General features: G+C 41.2%; 1 protein-coding gene across 1 annotated transcript in view; it reads left to right on the forward strand.

Annotated features, from left to right (window-relative positions):
* Window positions 1-7,737, forward strand: part of LOC139370403 (A disintegrin and metalloproteinase with thrombospondin motifs 20-like) — a 134,844-nt gene extending 127,107 nt beyond the window's left edge. The window contains exons 33-38 of the mRNA XM_071109858.1: window positions 2,072-2,166; window positions 2,254-2,348; window positions 2,857-2,990; window positions 4,084-4,175; window positions 4,568-4,672; window positions 4,875-7,737. Of these exons, the coding sequence (XP_070965959.1) occupies window positions 2,072-2,166; window positions 2,254-2,348; window positions 2,857-2,990; window positions 4,084-4,175; window positions 4,568-4,672; window positions 4,875-4,964 (611 nt within the window). The 3' untranslated portion in view covers window positions 4,965-7,737. The remainder of the gene's footprint in view (window positions 1-2,071; window positions 2,167-2,253; window positions 2,349-2,856; window positions 2,991-4,083; window positions 4,176-4,567; window positions 4,673-4,874) is intronic.
* The last annotated feature ends 12,581 nt before the right edge of the window (window positions 7,738-20,318 follow it).

Genomic DNA, 20,318 nt, shown 5'->3' on the forward strand with positions numbered 1-20,318 from the left:
TTTCTACACAGCCTCTCTGCTACTCATCTCCACTATTTCTACACAGCCTCTCTGCTACTCATCTCCACTATTTCTACACAGCCTCTCTGCTACTCATCTCCACTATTTCTACACAGCCTCTCTACTACTCATCTCCACTATTTCTACACAGCCTCTCCACTACTCATCTCCACTATTTCTACACAGCCTCTCTACTACTCATCTCCACTATTTCTACACAGCCTCTCTGCTACTCATCTCCACTATTTCTACACAGCCTCTCTACTACTCATCTCCACTATTTCTACACAGCCTCTCTGCTACTCATCTCCACTATTTCTACACAGCCTCTCTACTACTCATCTCCACTATTTCTACACAGCCTCTCCACTACTCATCTCCACTATTTCTACACAGCCTCTCTGCTACTCATCTCCACTATTTCTACACAGCCTCTCTGCTACTCATCTCCACTATTTCTACACAGCCTCTCCACTACTCATCTCCACTATTTCTACACAGCCTCTCCCAGAAGTATTAGGCCTAAAACGTAGATGTGCTTTCCTTGCCAACTTGTCTGATCCATGCAGTGCTTATTGCTAAACAGGAATGTGCATAGTAATAGTATTGAATAGACTGTGCTGTATATTGTGATTTGTCTGATGGTGTTTATAGAATGTCAACTTGTTTCTTTATTTGAACACTTTACGTTAACCTTGACTTTAAGCCTCTCTTGGAGAAGTTGATTTCTGAAACAATAAATAGTGAGTTGGTGACAGACAGCTTGCAGTGTGCTACGGTTGGGGTTGAGTCTGAGATTGGGTCTGGTTCCGTGACTGGGTCTGGGGCTGAGGCTGGGGGAGACCTTCACTCCTGACCCAGGCTGTGTGTTAGCTGAGTCGGCTCCAGGTTTGCAGGTTCATTCCCCACATCTCAGATGTTTAGACACAGTCTCTCTGTGGAGCATTCTGCCGTTAAGTCTCTTGCCAAGTCAGGCATCGGGCGAAAGGAAAATGCTCGGTTGACAGCCGGTTCACCAGTAAAGTATTCATACTATCAGCTAATCGGAGAGTTCTGGCCTCTAACCGCACAGGAACAACTGTGGGGGGAATGTAAACAAAGAGAGATGTTTTTAACAAGGCCCCCCCCCCCAGTGTTGAACTCCTACTCACACCTTGACCAGATACAAATCATTTTCGTTGAGTTTTTCCTGCTGTTTATTTATTGGAATGCTTCTAACGTTTTGTGGAACACGATCATTTACTGACCTATGTGAAGTCTACTGTAGCACCACGGGGACTCTTCCATTATACGCTACAGTTACACTACTGTTCAAAAGTTTGGGGTCACTTAGAAATGTCCTTGTTTTTGAAAGAAAAGCTCATTTTTCTGTTCGTTAAAATAACATCAAATTGATCAGAAATACAGTGTAGACATTGTTAATGTTGTAAATGACTATTGTAGCTGGAAACGGCAGATTTTTTATGGAATATCTACATAGGCGTACAGAGGCCCATTATCAGCAACCATCACTCCTGTGTTCCAATGGCACGTTGTGTTCGCTAATCCAAGTTTATCATTTTAAAAGGCTAATTGATCATTAGAAAACCCTTTTGCAATTATGTTAGCACAGCTGAAAACTGTCCTGATTAAAGAAACAATAAAACTGGCCGCCTTTAGACTAGTTGAGTATCTGGAGCATCAGCATTTGTGGGTTCGATTACAGGCTCAAAATGGCCAGAAACAAATAACTTTCTTCTGAAACTCGTCAGTCTATTCCTGTTCTGAGAAATGAAGGCTAATCCATGCGAGAAATTGCCAAGAAACTGACGATCTCGTACAACGCTGTGTACTACTCCCTATCACAAGGTGATTCCAAACTAAGTGACCCCGAACATTTGAACGGTAATGTATATGAAATGATTAGTTAAAATAAAGTTCTAATATCTGTACTTTGTAACTTTGTTTTTCATGGTCATTTTCATTTCAGTGTTAAGTATCCTGTTATGTTCATATTGACCTACATATTGACGGGCACCATCCCCTATAATACTGTAAAACCAAAGGTGCTCCCTCTTTTTCCTGATCACAGGTCAGCTGTTCATGTCCTGCAGAGAGGTCCAGATGAGACAGGAAGTGAGGATGGATGGGGAGTTCTACCTGAAAGTCAAGTCCAGGATACTGCAGGTCTGTGTGCTCTGTCAAAATAACTTCCCATCACTTCGTCATTCAGCCACATCCTCATCTGTTGTCTCGATGTGTGTTTCCTCCTAGATCTTCTGTGCTGAGATGCAGACTGATTTCCCTAAGGAATATGTTACTCTGCGGAGCGGTCAGACAGACAACTACTCAGAGGTCTATGGATACAGGTGTGCTTGTTGAAATCAGATTATTCTCCTGCAACAATTGACATTCGAGTCATTTAGCAGACACTCTTTCCCACAGCAACTTACAGTAGTGAGTGCAGACATTTTCTCTTACTGGTCCCCCATGGGAATTGAACCCACAACCCTGGTCTTGCAAGCACCATGCTCTACCACCCTGTTGCCAGTGTATGTTATGAGTGACAACATGTATAGGATTCCTTCCTGTATTTTTTTTAAATATATTTTTTTAAATGTACCTTGATTATGGCCCAGCATCGTCCGGGTTTGGCCGGTGTAGGCCGTCATTGTAAATAAGAATTTGTTAATAACTGACTTAACTGACCCTACCTCGGACGACGCTGGGCCAATTGTGCACCGCCCTATGGGACTCCCCATCACGGCCGGTTGTGATACAGCCTGACCAGGCAACATGTTCTGTCTACAGAAAGAATGTACTGTATTTTCCATATAAGGAATGTACCTTATCTGTACCATTATTTTTAACGTCTAGGTTGCTGAACCCTTTTGAGTGCCCGTATAATGGCAGCAGAAGGCAGGACTGTGACTGCAGGAACGATTACTCTGCAGCGGGATACACTCTCTTCCACAAGGTCCGCCTGGACATCAGCTCCCTGAGGATAATGAGTGAGTAATGACCATGTGATTGCCTGACCACTCCACTGTAATGAGACCACACATCCATGTTGTTTTACCCCTGCACACACCCCACTACTCTTACCCACAGCACGGAATAACACCTTGCCAAGAGGGAATTGCTCACCGAATGCAATTTTGAACACCTTTCGCCATACTCCTCACAGAAATCGCGATAATCGCCTTTCAACGGGCCTTGGTCACGTCACTGGGATAGAGTCAAAGCAGTCCCCTTTAAGACACAAACTCACAGACACATGGTTACACGCAGGCATACTCACAAACACACAAATGCTCGTACACACCCACAAAATCGATTGTGTTTTCTGACATACACATCGGGAGTCACACATACTCTCTCTCTCTCTTATACACACACACACACACACACGCAACATCTCCAGGCAATATTCCTATCCTCTGCCCATTACGACGTCCAGCCCAACCTCTCCTGTTGTCCCTGAGCATGCCTTAGATTAGTGCACATGTGGCGTGGTCAGGATATGTGGTAATTATATGTGTGTGCGGCTAGGAGGAGGGAGCCCACCACTCCACTCCACCACTTCACAGAACCCATGCAGTCATCTTCCCATCCCATCCCATTCCCTGTCTACTCTGGTCCTGACAGCACATGTTCCCACCACGCCAGGCCCTCCCCTCCCACTGCAAGGAACTCATTTGGGCTTGACTCTTAAAAAAAGAAAAAAAAAGAAGAATAATGACTTAGATTATGAGCTGCTCTAGCTGTGCAATGTGTTTCTCATTAACTTTACAAAGAGAGAGAGGGAGAGAGAGGGAGGGAAGGGAGAGAGAGAGAGAGACACAGGGAGGGAAAGGGAAGGAAGGAAAGAGAGAGAGAGGGGGAGAGAGAGAGAGGGGGAGGGAGACTAGGAGGGAGGGAGCGCACTGGTCATGGTCACCATGCGTGACGAAGCCGTAAAAACAGGGGAACTAAGATCATCTTAAATGTCATGTCGTTAGGCCTTAAGCCAAGGTAGTTGTTTAGAGCCCCTCATCTCCTACTCATGTGTCTGTGTATTGACTGTGACCTTCATATGCTCTGTGTCTCTGCGTTGTGTACCAGCCACAGACCTGCAGTTCTCTCAGACCCTGCTTGGCCGTCCCGTCCCGTTCGCCACGGCGGGAGACTGTTACAGCGCTGCCAAGTGTCCTCAGGTATGAAACACAGACCATTTGTGAGTCTATAAATGACAGACTATAATCTGTATGCCTGTATGTCTTGATGGGTGCCTTGAGCCAACCGAGGTGTTGAAATTCAGTTCTGTCTGACTGGGTTTTCCTGCCGTGACCCGTCCAGTCTGTTAACTGGAGAGAAGTGTGAAATCGTACGTTTTCCCAGTTTCCACCAGGGTAGTAACCACAGAATCACATTTAACCGTCCAGTGGAGCTCAGTGTGTCTGCCCACTGTACCGTGGTGCTTTAGTTGTCAGCCACCGGAATGGAAATTAGATACAGCCTAATTGACTGTTTTTGATTCCTGATCAGGTCCACTTAAAACAGTTTCAGTTTGTTGGTCTATTGTAATCACTCTGGTGTGCTTCCGCAGGGCCAGTTTAGCATCAACCTCATAGGGACTGGTCTGAAGGTGGCTGAGACAACCAAGTGGACCTCACAGGGCAACTATGTCTCTGTCAAAGTCCACAGATCAGAGGTAAGGAGGACTAGAAATTCTGGATGTTCTGAATGACTGTACTCTAAACCGTCCTATCGTCTGAATTGTCACTTGTTGTATTTTCAAATCTGATTCATTCAAGAGGAATTTCTAGAGGCATTAATAAAAATCCTCATTCTCTATGGAAAGTTCATTTTTGTCCTGTCCCATTCCATTCTCATTTCTCCCTCTCTGTCTGTAGGACGGGGCAAGAATCTACGGTCGCTGTGGTGGCTTCTGTGGGAAGTGCATTCCCCAGCCTCACAACGGCCTGCTGGTTCAGGTCCAGTAAGGGTCGGAGCAACGTCAGACCAGGCAGTGAAACAGACACCAGACCAGAGCTTCCGGGGATCCAATGCACTTCATTTGTGAATGTGGCCACTAACTCCTCCCTTCATCACCCCTTCCTCCCCACCCGGCAGCTAGAACATAGGGACAGCTCAAAGAATCTACACTGAGTATGCCAAATATTAGGAACACCTTCCTAATATTGACTTGCACTGCCCCCTTTTGCCCTCAGAACAGCCTCAATTCGTCAGGGCATAGACTCTACAAGGTGTCAAAAGCGTTCCACAGGGATGCTGGCCCGTGTTGACTCCAATGCGTCCCACAGTTGTGTTAAGTTGGCTGGATGTCCTTTGGGTGGTGGACCATTCTTGATACACACGGGAAACTGTTGAGCGGGAAAAACCCAGCAGCGTTGCAGTTCTTGACACAAACCGGTGCGCCTGGCACATAATACCTATTCAAAGACACTTAATTATTTTGTCTAGCCCATTCACCCTCTGAATGACACACATCCATGTCTCAATTGTCTCGAGGCTTAAAAAACCTTCTTTAAACCTGTCTCCTCCCCTTCATCTACACTGATTGAAGTGGATATTAACAGGTGACATCAATAAGGGATCATAGCTTTTACCTGGATTCACCTGGTCAGTCCATGTCATGGAAAGATCGGGTGTCCTTAATGTTTTGTATACTCAGTGTACACACCGCTAGCCATGCAGGGTCCTTTAAAAGAAGACAAGAGACAACCTTATTACATTCCGTCCTCACTAGTGTTTGTAATTGTAGTAGTTACCAATCTGCATTGGAATATGAAAAGCAGAATTTGTCAGACACTCTCACATATTCCAGCATTGTACAGTCTCAAAGGGCCACAATCATATTTCTGGTCGGAAGTTGCAACACTGAGGTAGCCACTGCATAGTACCGAGCTTAGGGAAGAATCCTCTCATGGTTGGAAGTGAGATCTTCCTCATCTCGCAAAGGTACCATTTTTCTTTTGGTGAAATAGGTGAAATAGTCATTATGGAACTGGCACAAAGTGTTTTTATTTTTATACCGTCAGCGAGGAAACGTTTTGTTCTTAAAATGGAACATCTCGCTAAATATTTGAATTGTATTCGCTAGTAGTGTCATGACGCCTGGGTTATTACTCATTCCTGCCAAAAGGCTGTTCTTGTTGTGATTAGTATTCATCCAAAATGATAGGAAGAAGAGAGCTACAGATCAGGAGATACGTCCAGACATGGGTTTTTCGGGAAATATTTGTTCACCAATTAGTTAGCTAGGGTTTGTGTACTACTGTTGTTGTGCATTCTTCTACTAATGGTCACCCAGACTTGCCTTATCTCAAAGGTTACAGTGAGGAGTACTATGCCTTCTGACCACTGCATCCCAGACTAGTCCTCACTGTTCAGAACCCAATATTACTGACTACTGACTGACAATGTGATTAGAATAATATCTCTAGCAGGTCATAGAGAGACAACCAATAGACACTAACTCATTGGTGATGTGGTCTGGGGGGAAAAATTGGTTGTTTGTCCCTGGAAAACAGTTTGTTTATATATTTAAATTAATTCATATGGTGGTAACTGTTGTCTACATCATTTAAGAGGTGGAAAGTCAAGGCCGAGCTCTCATCTCCAGTCAGAAACTAGTTTGGCTTAGTTCACTTGTGACATTGTTTTCCAGATCATGTCCCTTCTAGGTCCTATAGGTGCATGCGACCCTACCTCTCACAAGCATCCATACTCATGAGATGTATTTCATTATATCGTCAAATATTTCTTTGACCATATTTATACTGTAATGATACATAGATACATGTTTTTGTACTACAATGACTACTAGAAGCCGGGAAGCTATTGTTTGGTTTACTTGTTTGTTGCTGAAATGGTATTACAGTGTGTAGGGTGAGTAACTACTAATCTGAAAGAGGCTCTTTGAATGGTGCTTTAATAGCACTGACATCACCACTAATCTTGAGAAGGAACTCACTACTGGCATTCGAACTGCCATTAGCTTCATGCCTAGTGTAAATGTACTACTACAGAATAATGCCCACAATGCTTTGCAGAACATGTCATGGTCCTTTTATTAATGTAGCTGAAGACCAACCTGGAGGGTTGCCAGATATCCTGAACTACATGAGGGAACCTGCCTGAAGTAGCTCTATCATCATTTAGGTAAATAGAACTATTTTTCACCACTATAACTGGGGCAGATTTGGCAACCCTGCCGATGTTAAGCTTTAACCAAAGTTTCATAGATGCAGATTAGAATTTTTGTCAGACAATGCAGCTACTTTTGATTTAAGGAATGGTAGGTAGAAAACCCCTTACAAAAGTCAATGAGCAGCTAGAAAACCTTTGGCTATCATTCTTGTTTGATAGGCAATTATACTATGATGAGGTCTGTATCAGAAATTGAAAGAATACTTGATGCACTATGTGCCATAAATTTTGTAGAAAAGTAATCCTGTTTGTTTCTTTTTTTAAATAATAGTTCAGATTTTGTAACTTATGATGTATGTTTATTTTTAATATTCGTGCTGTGTTTTGAATGTAATGGGAATTGGTACGGAATTGAACAAGATGCTTGTTTGCTATGTATTATCCAAAGATGATTTTAAGAATCATATGTACTTACAGTGTGTATGTAGGTTATATACAATGGATTGATCCAGGTGCTATGGTCACTAATTGCATCAACATCATAGGTCTTGCTACTTTACTAATACTGTAAAATAAGAAATAATAAAATATTTTAATGCTTTTCAATTGATTTCTGTGTGTTGAATGCTTCCATATTACAATGCTTTTGTCTTGCTTCATACAGAGTGAATGGTTAACAGATCAATGCTGGTGCGCTCTTCAACAGAGGTGGCCTTTGGTTAGACATGAATGGCAGAGGGTCAGAGCTAGTTAGATGGCTGTGTTAGCTGACTTGTGGGCCCATGTGGATTCACTTATTTGTGCATTTCCAAAACATGACTTGAGTTCAATTTCACTCAAATACTTTGGCTGTAGTTTCTCACTACACCAGGTACAGTCAGTGTTGAACCCTACAGCTTGGGCTGCCAACTTATCAATGAGTCACCAAATCCATATGTCAAATCAAAAAGTGAGGTCAGTTCTCCAATTCTCTTTGAAAACATGACTAAAAAAAGACAAATTCAAAATAATTATGTCACTGAAAATGACTTGATAATAAAGGCACAGGTACTTTAGTGAGAAGAGCTGTTTATGTATGAGGCAGGCTCAGCTTTGTACATTAAATAAAACCAGATACCGTAATCCCTAAAGAACTTCTTTGATTCTGTGCCAGTAGAAAATGTAAAAAAAACTAGCTTGGTTCCCCAAAAAGTGAATCTAATGATTTGGAAGAAGGGTTGTATCACAACAAGAACTCCCCAAAAGCAGTTTTCCAGGGAAGCCAAGCTGTGCTGAAGTCCACATTGAGTCTTCTGGCTAAAGAGAGAGAAGTCAGATTAGATGTGCTGGGCTCCTCTGTTCTATGCTCAGAGAAACCAGACATCCCTAATGAATGTGTTGAGAAACATAGACCAGCACAGAGGATCCTCATAAAAGCAACTAATGATTGATGTTAAACATGAAAAACATCATACGTAAAGGAAGCAGCCCAGCTAGTTGCTCCACTCTGCATTCCATTACCACATCACTTCTAACCAATGATTTATATATGGTATACACTATGGGCCCGAATCAGACTTAAGAAATGTACAGCTTAACTACCCACATCTTTCCTATGCACTTCTCAGTAGTTGGTATTCAGGCACCTTATGTAGGTGCATGACAGGCTTTTCAGGCGTGGTTCCCTTGTGGGCGCTGAACACATTAAATTAAAGACCTGAAAACCCAGATTTTCTCATGGAATTTTCATTCAATAGGGTTTTCAGTACATTTATCTTAAGCCATCCCTTAAAATAGGGTCTAGGCCTACCTTTAACTAGAATTGTGTTGTCAGACTAGAATACACTGAGAGAACGGGTTCAGAATACAGGGATCAATGAAAGAAAGACATCTAAATATATGCGTATTTGTCTCTGTTTCATCACCAACTGGTAGATTTAAAAATATTCTGATCTTGTAGATTAGCACATTTTTGGGTTAGGAAAGTATGCATGAATCATGAAAAAAAACGAACTGGTTTGGAGAGCCTTTACGCACACAATATATTGATGAATCAAAAATACAGTGGTTTGTTTCATGCTGAAAGTGGTCATATTCAAGTGCAATCCAGGAAACGTTAGAAGGTGGAAAAAAAGTGTACAATAAGGGATGAACAATAGTCATGTAAATCTACCCTAATCCTCACTAATCATGGAAAAGTATGACAACTGAACCGTGCACCAGGCTCAAGGTCTGAGTTCCAAAATGATTCAAATAGACTACAAGTCCCAAATTATTGCCCAACGTTAGCCTAATATGATCCACTAATGCTAGCAACCCTCAGGAACAACTACACAGAAGTGACAGAGGACAGAAAGGTAAACGGAATGGAAGGACGCAAAATGGAAGCTAGAAATTGAAGAAAACTAACACTAAAGTGACAATTATAAATGTATGTGGGTATTACTGACGGTGGCTCCTGATAGAGGCTAATATTTAAATGGAGAAAAGTCTGGGTATATAATTAAAGCATTCTACAGCGTATACATCAACTCGGCAGGTTCAGCCCTACAGAAGCATAGCTTGGGTCTCCAAATTTCATTCACAAAAATTAGGGCACACAATAAAAATTCTGACCAAACAGTTATTTATAGCCTACTTCACTGTGGAAAAAGGGGCCACAATACATGTCATGTTGATATGATTTTCACTTTTCTTCCATATGACTGGTTTCACATTCGTCTCCAGGGATCATAAGGAAAAATGATTTAAAACAATGTCTGTGTATTTACGATCCGCTTCTCCAAACTGTTTGTTCATTTAACTAGCTCTTATCAATAGCTCTTCTCAATTATAAATGACAGTTTATGGAGAATGCTGTCATTTCTATCAGAAAAAAAATGAAGTTAATGCTTATTCATGGTTTCCTCCTGTGTAAATAAAGGTGGTGGAATTATGAGGGATTAAGTCAGTCAGAATATGTTGTCTCCGTAGACACGCCTCCACCACGCATTCATTTCTTAGATCTCCACCCCGAACGAATAACGGATAAATAGCATGCTATTCTCATGCTTAACTTCAAGATCACACTACGCATTTAGAGAAAAGTGCATAAAGAAAGAATTAAGTTCCACTTAAGCATGCTTAACTCTGGTCCGAATCGGCCTCTTCATGACTGACAGGAGGAGCTGTTTTGAAGCCACCACACCTCCATCGAAGGCACTTAATTGTAAAAACAATATTTTGGAAGCTATATAAAATGCATTTATTCATGTTTATATTTGTTTTTGCCATGTTTATTCTACAGACAATTTAATGCATACTTTTACATTATATTATGTGAACTAAACATACAAAACAAAGAAAACTTTATATATAAAAACAATTTCCTTTTTAGAAAGTTCTAGTGTTACTTTCCCCACCACAAACAAACACTTAAATACATGTCATTTTGTCCTTGAAACATTTCATTGAAATACTGGAGAATTCCATTAACTCCTTTGGAAGACTGGTTTTCTGAGGAGTGCCAATATGGCCGACCGGTGGTGGCTAAAGCCTCTCATTGGCCAATGCATAGCATAAGCAATTCAGGTTTTATACACAGTACATCATTGCTTCAAACATGGAGCATTCTAAAAGTATTTTACTGTATACAATGGAAAGATAATTTTCTCTCTCCATACATTAGAAAGTACATTGGTTTAATATTACAATGTACATGCAGTGACAGTCGAGGTTATAAAAAGAGGTCTGTATAAAAACGTATAATCTGATCAAATCGCATTGGGCCCTGGATCATTGGGTAACAAATTCCTGATTTGGGTAAACACTGCCCTCTGCTGGAGGTACAGTGAGACTACACAAGCCGTGTCATAGTCATTGGACTGTGCACTTCATTTATTTGTACATACAGCAACATGATGTTAACAAGTCCATAAAACATAGGTTATATAGTTAGATATAGGTGTAGGTCTAAAGCAGTTGTGAAATTGAACCGGAGCTTCCCGGAGCCAGGTTCCTGCACCTTGGGTCAATGGGAGAGTCAGCCGGAGCCAGGCTCCTGCACCTTGGGTCAATGGGAGAGTCAGGCGGAGCCAGGCTCCTGCACCTTGTGTCAATGGGAGAGTCAGGCGGAGCCAGGCTCCTGCACCTTGGGTCAATGGGAGAGTCAGGCGGAGCCAGGCTCCTGCACCTTGGGTCAATGGGAGAGTCAGGCGGAGCCAGGCTCCTGCACCTTGGGTCAATGGGAGAGTCAGGCGGAGCCAGGCTCCTGCACCTTGGGTCAATGGGAGAGTCAGGCGGAGCCAGGCTCCTGCACCTTGGGTTAGTGGGAGAGTCAGGCGGATTCGAGCTACAGTACCTTAAGGGTTCAAAGTAGTATAAAAAGTAGGAGAAAATGATGATAAAGGATAGGGTTAGGGTTGAGGCTACTGTGTTTTTTTTATTACATTTTTAAATCATCACTGTATGTCATGAAAATAACTCAAAATATATTTTGCACCATTTATTTCCCTGAGCCTCCTTCTTCCATTGAAATCCTCAGTCTGACCGTGCAGGTGTGATGAGACACATTTTTACATATTTACATAAATAGCCTTGATTGGTGGACAGGATAGCATTTGGTATTTTATACGGATCCCCATTGGCTGTTGCAAAAGCAGTAGCTACTCGTCCTGGGGTCCACACAAAACATGAAACATTACATAATACAGAACATTAGCTCAAGGACAGAACTACATCAATATAGATTCTAGAGCACAACCCGCTTACCCATTCAAATTAGGCAAATACATATGCAAATAAAAGATGACTGGTCATTGGTCAGAATAATCACAAAACGGCATTATCATCATTATTCCCACCTCATAGTGTAGAAATAGCATCATTTTGGGAGGAGAATCACGTTTTTGACTGCACTGCATGGATATTAAGCTACAGTTAGGGTTGAGGGAGAAGTTTGCTTTTTTACAACCAAATCTCTCTTTTTTACAACCGATTCTCCAATGTAACTGTCTCCAGTGAGTGTAATTTGCTCATTATTAGGAGCTGTGAAATAATGTTGACATCATTAGAAAGATATTTTCCTCTTTTCTTCTGTAGTTATGTAATTCAAAATGTGTTTATTCTGTTGTTACTAGCAATATGCATAAAAACATTTCACTATACACATTTTTTTTCCCACTTTAAAAAAATATACACTGAGTATTCCAAACATTGCCTGGACTCATTTAGCTAATTATGCAGTCTGTTGTCAATACCTTAAACCATTTCACATGGTAAAACACAATTTGCAGATCTCACTTAGACTTTTCAGCAAAACTCTAAACACATTCTCAAAACACATTCTGCACTAATGAACATGTCATCCATACTGGAAAACACAAGTGGCAACAATCAAATACAAATAGAGAACCCATGTCATTGATTGAACACAACCACTCAAAATTGATTTAACCTGTTTCGAATGATGTGACACAACCAATATAAGCCAGTTCAGAGTGCAAACAGGTTGTTGAAGGTGGGAAGGAGAAAGTCTGAGAATAGATAGAATAAACAATGTGAGAGGACGAGGACGAGTGCGTATGCGAGGTGGGCGATGAGGAGGAAGAGGAGGAGGAGGGCAAGAAAGAGGAAGAGGAGGACGAAGAGGAAGACAAAGAGTGGAAATATCTGATGAAATTCGAGCAAAAGTTATAGACCATTTTCTTGTCCATGGACTGACAATGAGGGAAGCAGGTCTTAGAGTGTAACCCAATTTGAGCCGATTTTCTGTGTCCACCATAGTAAGGACATTCAGAGAAGAGAACAGGTACAGTTTACTACTGTATTTTTGTAATTGCAAATTTACTTTACTACACTATATGCAGCTGTTTCAATAGACATTTGTAAAGTTAATCACTGTATGTATTGTACTGCATGAATATGTTTTGTAACTGCACAACCACTTTTTGTAGAATTGCAAGGCTGCCACATACAGGTGGAAGGACAGCTATATTCACTCGGGAGCAAGAGGCCGTTATACAGTGCCTTGAGAAAGTATTCGGCCCCCTTGAACTTTGCGACCTTTTGCCACATTTCAGGCTTCAAACATAAAGATATAAAACTGTATTTTTTTGTGAAGAATCAACAACAAGTGGGACACAATCATGAAGTGGAACGACATTTATTGGATATTTCAAACTTTTTTAACAAATCAAAAACTGAAAAATTGGGCGTGCAAAATTATTCAGCCCCCTTAAGTTAATACTTTGTAGCGCCACCTTTTGCTGCGATTACAGCTGTAAGTCGCTTGGGGTATGTCTCTATCAGTTTTGCACATCGAGAGACTGACATTTTTTCCCATTCCTCCTTGCAAAACAGCTTGAGCTCAGTGAGGTTGGATGGAGAGCATTTGTGAACAGCAGTTTTCAGTTCTTTCCACAGATTCTCGATTGGATTCAGGTCTGGACTTTGACTTGGCCATTCTAACACCTGGATATGTTTATTTTTGAACCATTCCATTGTAGATTTTGCTTTATGTTTTGGATCATTGTCTTGTTGGAAGACAAATCTCCGTCCCAGTCTCAGGTCTTTTGCAGACTCCATCAGGTTTTCTTCCAAAATGGTCCTGTATTTGGCTCCATCCATCTTCCCATCAATTTTAACCATCTTCCCTGTCCCTGCTGATGAAAAGCAGGCCCAAACCATGATGCTGCCACCACCATGTTTGACAGTGGGGATGGTGTGTTCAGCTGTGTTGCTTTTACGCCAAACATAACGTTTTGCATTGTTGCCAAAAAGTTCAATTTTGGTTTCATCTGACCAGAGCACCTTCTTCCACATGTTTGGTGTGTCTCCCAGGTGGCTTGTGGCAAACTTTAAACAACACTTTTTATGGATATCTTTAAGAAATGGCTTTCTTCTTGCCACTCTTCCATAAAGGCCAGATTTGTGCAATATACGACTGATTGTTGTCCTATGGACAGAGTCTCCCACCTCAGCTGTAGATCTCTGCAGTTCATCCAGAGTGATCATGGGCCTCTTGGCTGCATCTCTGATCAGTCTTCTCCTTGTATGAGCTGAAAGTTTAGAGGGACGGCCAGGTCTTGGTAGATTTGCAGTGGTCTGATACTCCTTCCATTTCAATATTATCGCTTGCACAGTGCTCCTTGGGATGTTTAAAGCTTGGGAAATCTTTTTGTATCCAAATCCGGCTTTAAACTTCTTCACAACAGTATCTCGGACCTGCCTGGTGTGTTCCTTGTTCTTCATGATGCTCTCTGCGCTTTTAACGGACCTCTGAGACTATCACAGTGCAGGTGCATTTATACGGAGACTTGATTACACACAGGTGGATTGTATTTATCATAATTAGTCATTTAGGTCAACATTGGATCATTCAGAGATCCTCACTGAACTTCTGGAGAGAGTTTGCTGCACTGAAAGTAAAGGGGCTGAATAATTTTGCACGCCCAATTTTTCAGTTTTTGATTTGTTAAAAAAGTTTGAAATATCCAATAAATGTTGTTCCACTTCATGATTGTGTCCCACTTGTTGTTGATTCTTCACAAAAAAATATAGTTTTATATCTTTATGTTTGAAGCCTGAAATGTGGCAAAAGGTCGCAAAGTTCAAGGGGGCCGAATACTTTCGCAAGGCACTGTAGTTGGCATGGTCCTTCAAGATAATGCAATACGACTCAGAGAAATCCAGGAACGAGTGATACAAGACAACACACACTTCCAGGGAATCAACAGTGTGAGCATTTCCACAATTGACCGTGTCCTCCATCGTAACAGGATGCGAATGAAACAAGTATACAGAGTACCTTTTGAGCGCAACTCACCAAGGGTGAAAGAACTGCGAGCTCAGTATGTGCAAGTAAGTGTACATTCAGAAACATTTACTGTAATCCAAATTGTCCACAGTACTAACACATATTATGTGAATGACATTACTCTTCAGTACATACAATGTATGTGAATCAGAATCCTAATTGTACTCTACAGTATAGCCTTGGACAGACCCCATGAGTTCATCTTTGTCGATGAAGCAGGTTTCAATCTATAAAAAAGAGGAGAAGGAGAGGCCGAAACATGATTGGACAGCGGGCCATTGTTGAAGTCCCTGGTCAACGAGGTGGCAATGTCACAATCTGTGCTGCTATCAGCAACCATGGTGTTCTACATCACCATGTTACACTCGGGCCATATAACACCCAGCACCTTCTAAGATTTATTGACAATCTAAGAGATATTTTATTTGAGCAGCAGGTTCAAGAGCAGCAGGGTCAAGAGCTAAATGAGAATCCCATTCCCACCTAAGTGCTAGTGTGGAACAGTGTCCGTTTCCACCGAGCTGCTCAGGTAAGGGAATGGTTTAACATCAATGGGCAGTTTATGAACTTGTACCTCCCTCCATACTTGCCTTTCCTGAATCTAATTGAGGAGTTTTTCTCCTCTTGGAGATGGAAAGTGTATGATAGACAACCCTACACCAGAGTAAATCTGCTGCAAGCCATGGATTTAGCCTGTGGTGATATAGGTGAGGAATCATGTCAGGGCTGGATACGGCACACAAGAGGCTTCTTCCTCCGTTGCCTCAGGAGGGACAATATTGCTTGTGATATCGACGAAGTGCTCTGGCCTGACCCAGCCCAAAGACAAGAAGAAGCACATTGATCACATGTTTACTCCTTTGATTTTTGTCCCTTTTAGTATTGTATACTGTAGTACAGTGCATTGTAGGCTGTATACTGTACAATGGACAAATTGTATGGCCCTGAACATTGTGCTTTCCATTTATTAACAGTACTGACTGCTCAATAGATTTTGACTGGTTGCAGGTTCATATCAACAAAGAACAAGAATTACAGTATCACAGAGACAATGGACAAGTTTGTGAGATGCAGGGTACAGTACTGTAAAAATAGAGGTACAAGGAGGAGGAAGAACAAAAAACAAAATTGCAAAGAGCAGAGTAGTAATTTCTGATCAATTTTGAGCTACTATGATAGAACATGTTTTCGTTCATCAAAAGACAATGACGGAAAAATATGAATATTTTTTTCGATTAAAAATGTACTTCTCCCTGAGAATTGTATGTTTTGAACAATGTGTTTTCTATTTTTCGGCGTATTGTTTACTGACTGCTTGAGAGTGTATATCATTTTGATCACTTTGTTTATGATTTGAGAGCAGTGTTTGATTTTGAACACTGGTAAAACTGTTTTGAGGCGAATGTTTCATTTTGCGAGAGGAGTCAGAGGTTATGTAAATAGTGCTGGAAGATGAGGTTTTGTGTTTAATGTTTTCAGGAAATGGAGCAAGGTTTCAGAAATTGTGTTTTAGCAATTGAGAAAAACTGTAATAAGGGATCATAGCTTTCACCAGGACTCACCTGGTCAGTCTGTCATGGAAACAGCAGGTGTTCTTAATGTTTTGTATACTGTGTGTATTTTGGAAGACCACCTACAGTACCGTAGCAGACCACTACGTGGACACATGATTGAACTGTCTTTACAACAGGACATTTACATTATTTTGTTTTGGTTGTAAAAAAAGCTAAATTCTCCTTTAAGGCTTAAGTTAAGGTTCAACTGATAAGTGGACACGAAGCTAGGGTTAGGCTATGGTTAGGGTTTGATTGTGAGGCTGTGTGTACAGTATGAGAATCTTTGACCTTAATATAATATTCTTCTGCCCTTAGCAAGGATTATACTCTCCGACCTTCATATCCAGCAGATGATGCTGCTGTACTTGTTGTCACATTTACCTTGACCACGCCACCGCAAATATAGCTGATAAAATCACCATGACTATCTTTACCATGACTTTATAATTCATAATTGATCTATGTCACACAAAATATCCCTGGTAACGGCCACATACACTACATGTCCAAAACTCATTCCAAAGTCATGGGCATTAATATGGAGTTGGTCCCCCCTTTGCTGCTATAACAGCCTCCACTCTCCTGGGAAGGCTTTCCACTAGATGTTAGAACATTGCTGTGGAGAGCAAGGACATTAGTGAGGTCGGGCACTGATGTTGGGCGATTAGGCCTGGCTCGCAGGCGGAGTTCCAATTCATCCAAAAGATGTTTGATGGGGTTGAGGTCAGGGCTCTGTGCAGGCCAGTCAAGTTCTTCCACACCGATCTCGACAAACCATTTCTGTATGGACCTCACTTTGTGTATGGGGGGCATTGTCATTCCACGAAGTTGGAAGCACAGAATCGTCTAGAATGCCATTGTAAGGTTAAGATTTCCCTTCACTGGAACTAAGGGGCCTGGCACGCACCATGAAAAACAGCCCCAGACCATTATTCCTCCTCCACCAATCTTTACAGTTGGCACTATGTATTCAGGCAGATAGCGTTCTACTGCGTTCCGCCAAATCCAGATTCGACCGTCGGACTACCAGATGGTGAATTCGTGATTCATCACTCCAGAGAACGTGTTTCCACTGCTCCAGATTCCAATGGCGATGAGCTTCACACCACTCCAGCCGACACTTGGCTTATGTGCGGATGCTCGCCAAGGAAACCCATTTCATGAAGCTCCTGACGAACAGTTATTGTGCTGGCGTTGCTTCCAGAGGCAGTTTGGAACTCAGTAGTGAGTTTTGCAATCGAGGCGGTCCCGTTCTGTAAGCTTGTGTGGCCTACCACTTCGTGGCTGAGTTGTTGTTGCTCCTAGACGTTTCCACTTCACAATAACAGCACTTGCAGTTGACTGGGACAGCTCTAGCAGGGCAGAAATTTTACAAACTGACTTGTTGGGAAGGTCACTGAGCTCTTCAGTAAGGCCATTCTACTGCCAATGTTTGTCTATGTAGATTGTACGGCTGTGTGCTAGATTTTATACACCTGTCAGCAACGGGTGTGGCTGAAATAGCAGAATCCACTAATTTGAAGGGGTGTCGACATATTTTTGTATATATAGTGTATCACTGGGCGCTGGGTTAATAAACACAAATAGTATGGAGAAGTTCAACTGCTGTTCTTCGTATAAACATGAATCTTAAGGCAGTAAATGCCAAATAATAACTGAAGGATCTATGCTAAAACACATTAGTACTCCCTGCCTGGCTCCATTCTGATCCACAGCCCTTACACCTTTGGTGTTCCTAGATATGAAAGAACTAGAGCTGCTCTATAGACTTATAATAATACTAAACGCTGTGTGAAGAACAGCCTGAAGCTAGTCTCATTTAATCAAATGACAAGTGTAGGACGTTTGTTAACAATTTAGTGCAGTTCATGGTCAGTTTAGCCCACGTCTGTGCTAGACATACAGATGCCTACTACGTGACTGTCTGTTGTGAGCACTCAGAGCAACATCAACAGACACGTGAGGATTATTATCTTCGCCGTTTGAATAATTTATTACAATATTCAGTCATTTTCAGTTGAAATTCTCCAGCAATACATTTTTAAAGAGAACATGTACAAATTTACACAGCACAAATTACTACCATTTTATCATATAAAGAACATATGTCAACAATGTCAGCAGTGAAAAAGTTAATGAAAAAATGCTTAAGCCTTCATCATCTTAAGACAATTCTTTGAGGTAAAATTGTCCCATAACTAAACTACTTCAACCTCAAAATATCCATCTATCTTCAATACTCCAAGTAGTGGATTAGTTGTTCGAAGTCTTCTGGGTTTTCTTAAATTCATTGACCTCAACCTTTGGAACCCTATGGTCAAAATTGGAATATGACAATGCGTAGTCAATCTCACATTACTAAAGTATGTCAATGATGTTCAATATATACAATAGGCTATGACATTGTATAACCATTTCACATTTGGCATATTATAAAATGAAGACTAACCTTTAATAAGTGTGTACCAGCCATTCAACCCTGATTTGTAAACACTGTCATCATAGTCAGGTACATCTCTTGTGCCATCTGAAAGTCACGAAATACAATATCCATTATTGATCGCTTTTGGGAAGCAGTACGTGACGAGAAGAAAATGCCCTACGACATGGAAGCAGTACGTGACGAGAAGAAAATGCCCTACGACATGGAAGCAATACGTGACGAGAAAAAAATGCCCTACGACATGGAAGCAGTACGTGACGAGAAGAAAATGCCCTACGACATGGAAGCAGTACGTGACGAGAAGAAAATGCCCTACGACATGGAAGCAGTACGTGACGAGAAGAAAATGCCCTACGACATGGAAGCAGTACGTGACGAGAAGAAAATGCCCTATAACATGGAAGCAGTACGTGACGAGAAGAAAATGCCCTACGACATGGAAGCAGTACGTGACGAGAAGAAAATGCCCTACGACATGGAAGCAGAGCCAGAAGTTAAACTTACATTTCCCTTTGAGATACATCATTGACTGAGGGCCCCAGCGGTTTGGATTCATTTTAATCTGTCGAACAACGTAGAGATAAACTCATTTAGATCACATGGCTGTAGTTGCTGCATTCATTAGCAGTACAAGTATACTAATACATGTTCTTTAAAAACAGTTTAGAAAATAACAAGATTAATAAAATTATTTACCTTTTGAGCATGTGATTCCACAATCAACCAAATCACAATGATTGTGCAAGTCCATTGAATCGTTGTTCTTGACCTCTACAAATAAATAAACATCCCGTTACTTCTCCTTATAGCCTGTTTTTTTGTTGTTGAAAATACTCAAAATTGTAATATCTAATACTTACCATGTCTACAAAAGAGCTGCCTGTCTACAGCCAAGCCAAACCATCTGTGATTGGGCCAATGTTCTTGTCCCCTTTTATTGTTAGGGATAGCAACAGGGTCTCAGGTTCAATAGTACCCCCGTGTGAGACAACTGTTGCAGGTACTCTGAGCTCTCCTAGGAAGGCTGTTGATGTTAGCTCAAAAACAAAAAGCTTACGTCAAGACCTCAATTGACATAATGAAAGTCAATACAATTAAGAGTATCCTGGATCTTTAGATCTGTTTTTAAAGATTCTGCATATTGTTTATTTGCAGACATTTAGAAACATTAAAACTAATCACATTGTCGGAATTTAATATTTTATTTTCACAGAATGCTCATCAGTACATTTGGATGTTGTATTTTAACAGAGACTCAACAGGGACATTTGCATAAAATTAAACGTTCTTTCTGCAGCTTAAAAAGAAAGGATGAAAGAAATAGAAAGAATTGTTCACAATAACTCTTTTTTAAATTAATATTTCAAACCAATGACATATGACCCAAAGCTGATGGAACTGTCCTCAATTC

This window comes from Oncorhynchus clarkii, chromosome 2 (genome assembly GCF_045791955.1).
Source record: "Oncorhynchus clarkii lewisi isolate Uvic-CL-2024 chromosome 2, UVic_Ocla_1.0, whole genome shotgun sequence".
In the NCBI taxonomy this organism is placed as follows: domain Eukaryota; kingdom Metazoa; phylum Chordata; class Actinopteri; order Salmoniformes; family Salmonidae; genus Oncorhynchus; species Oncorhynchus clarkii.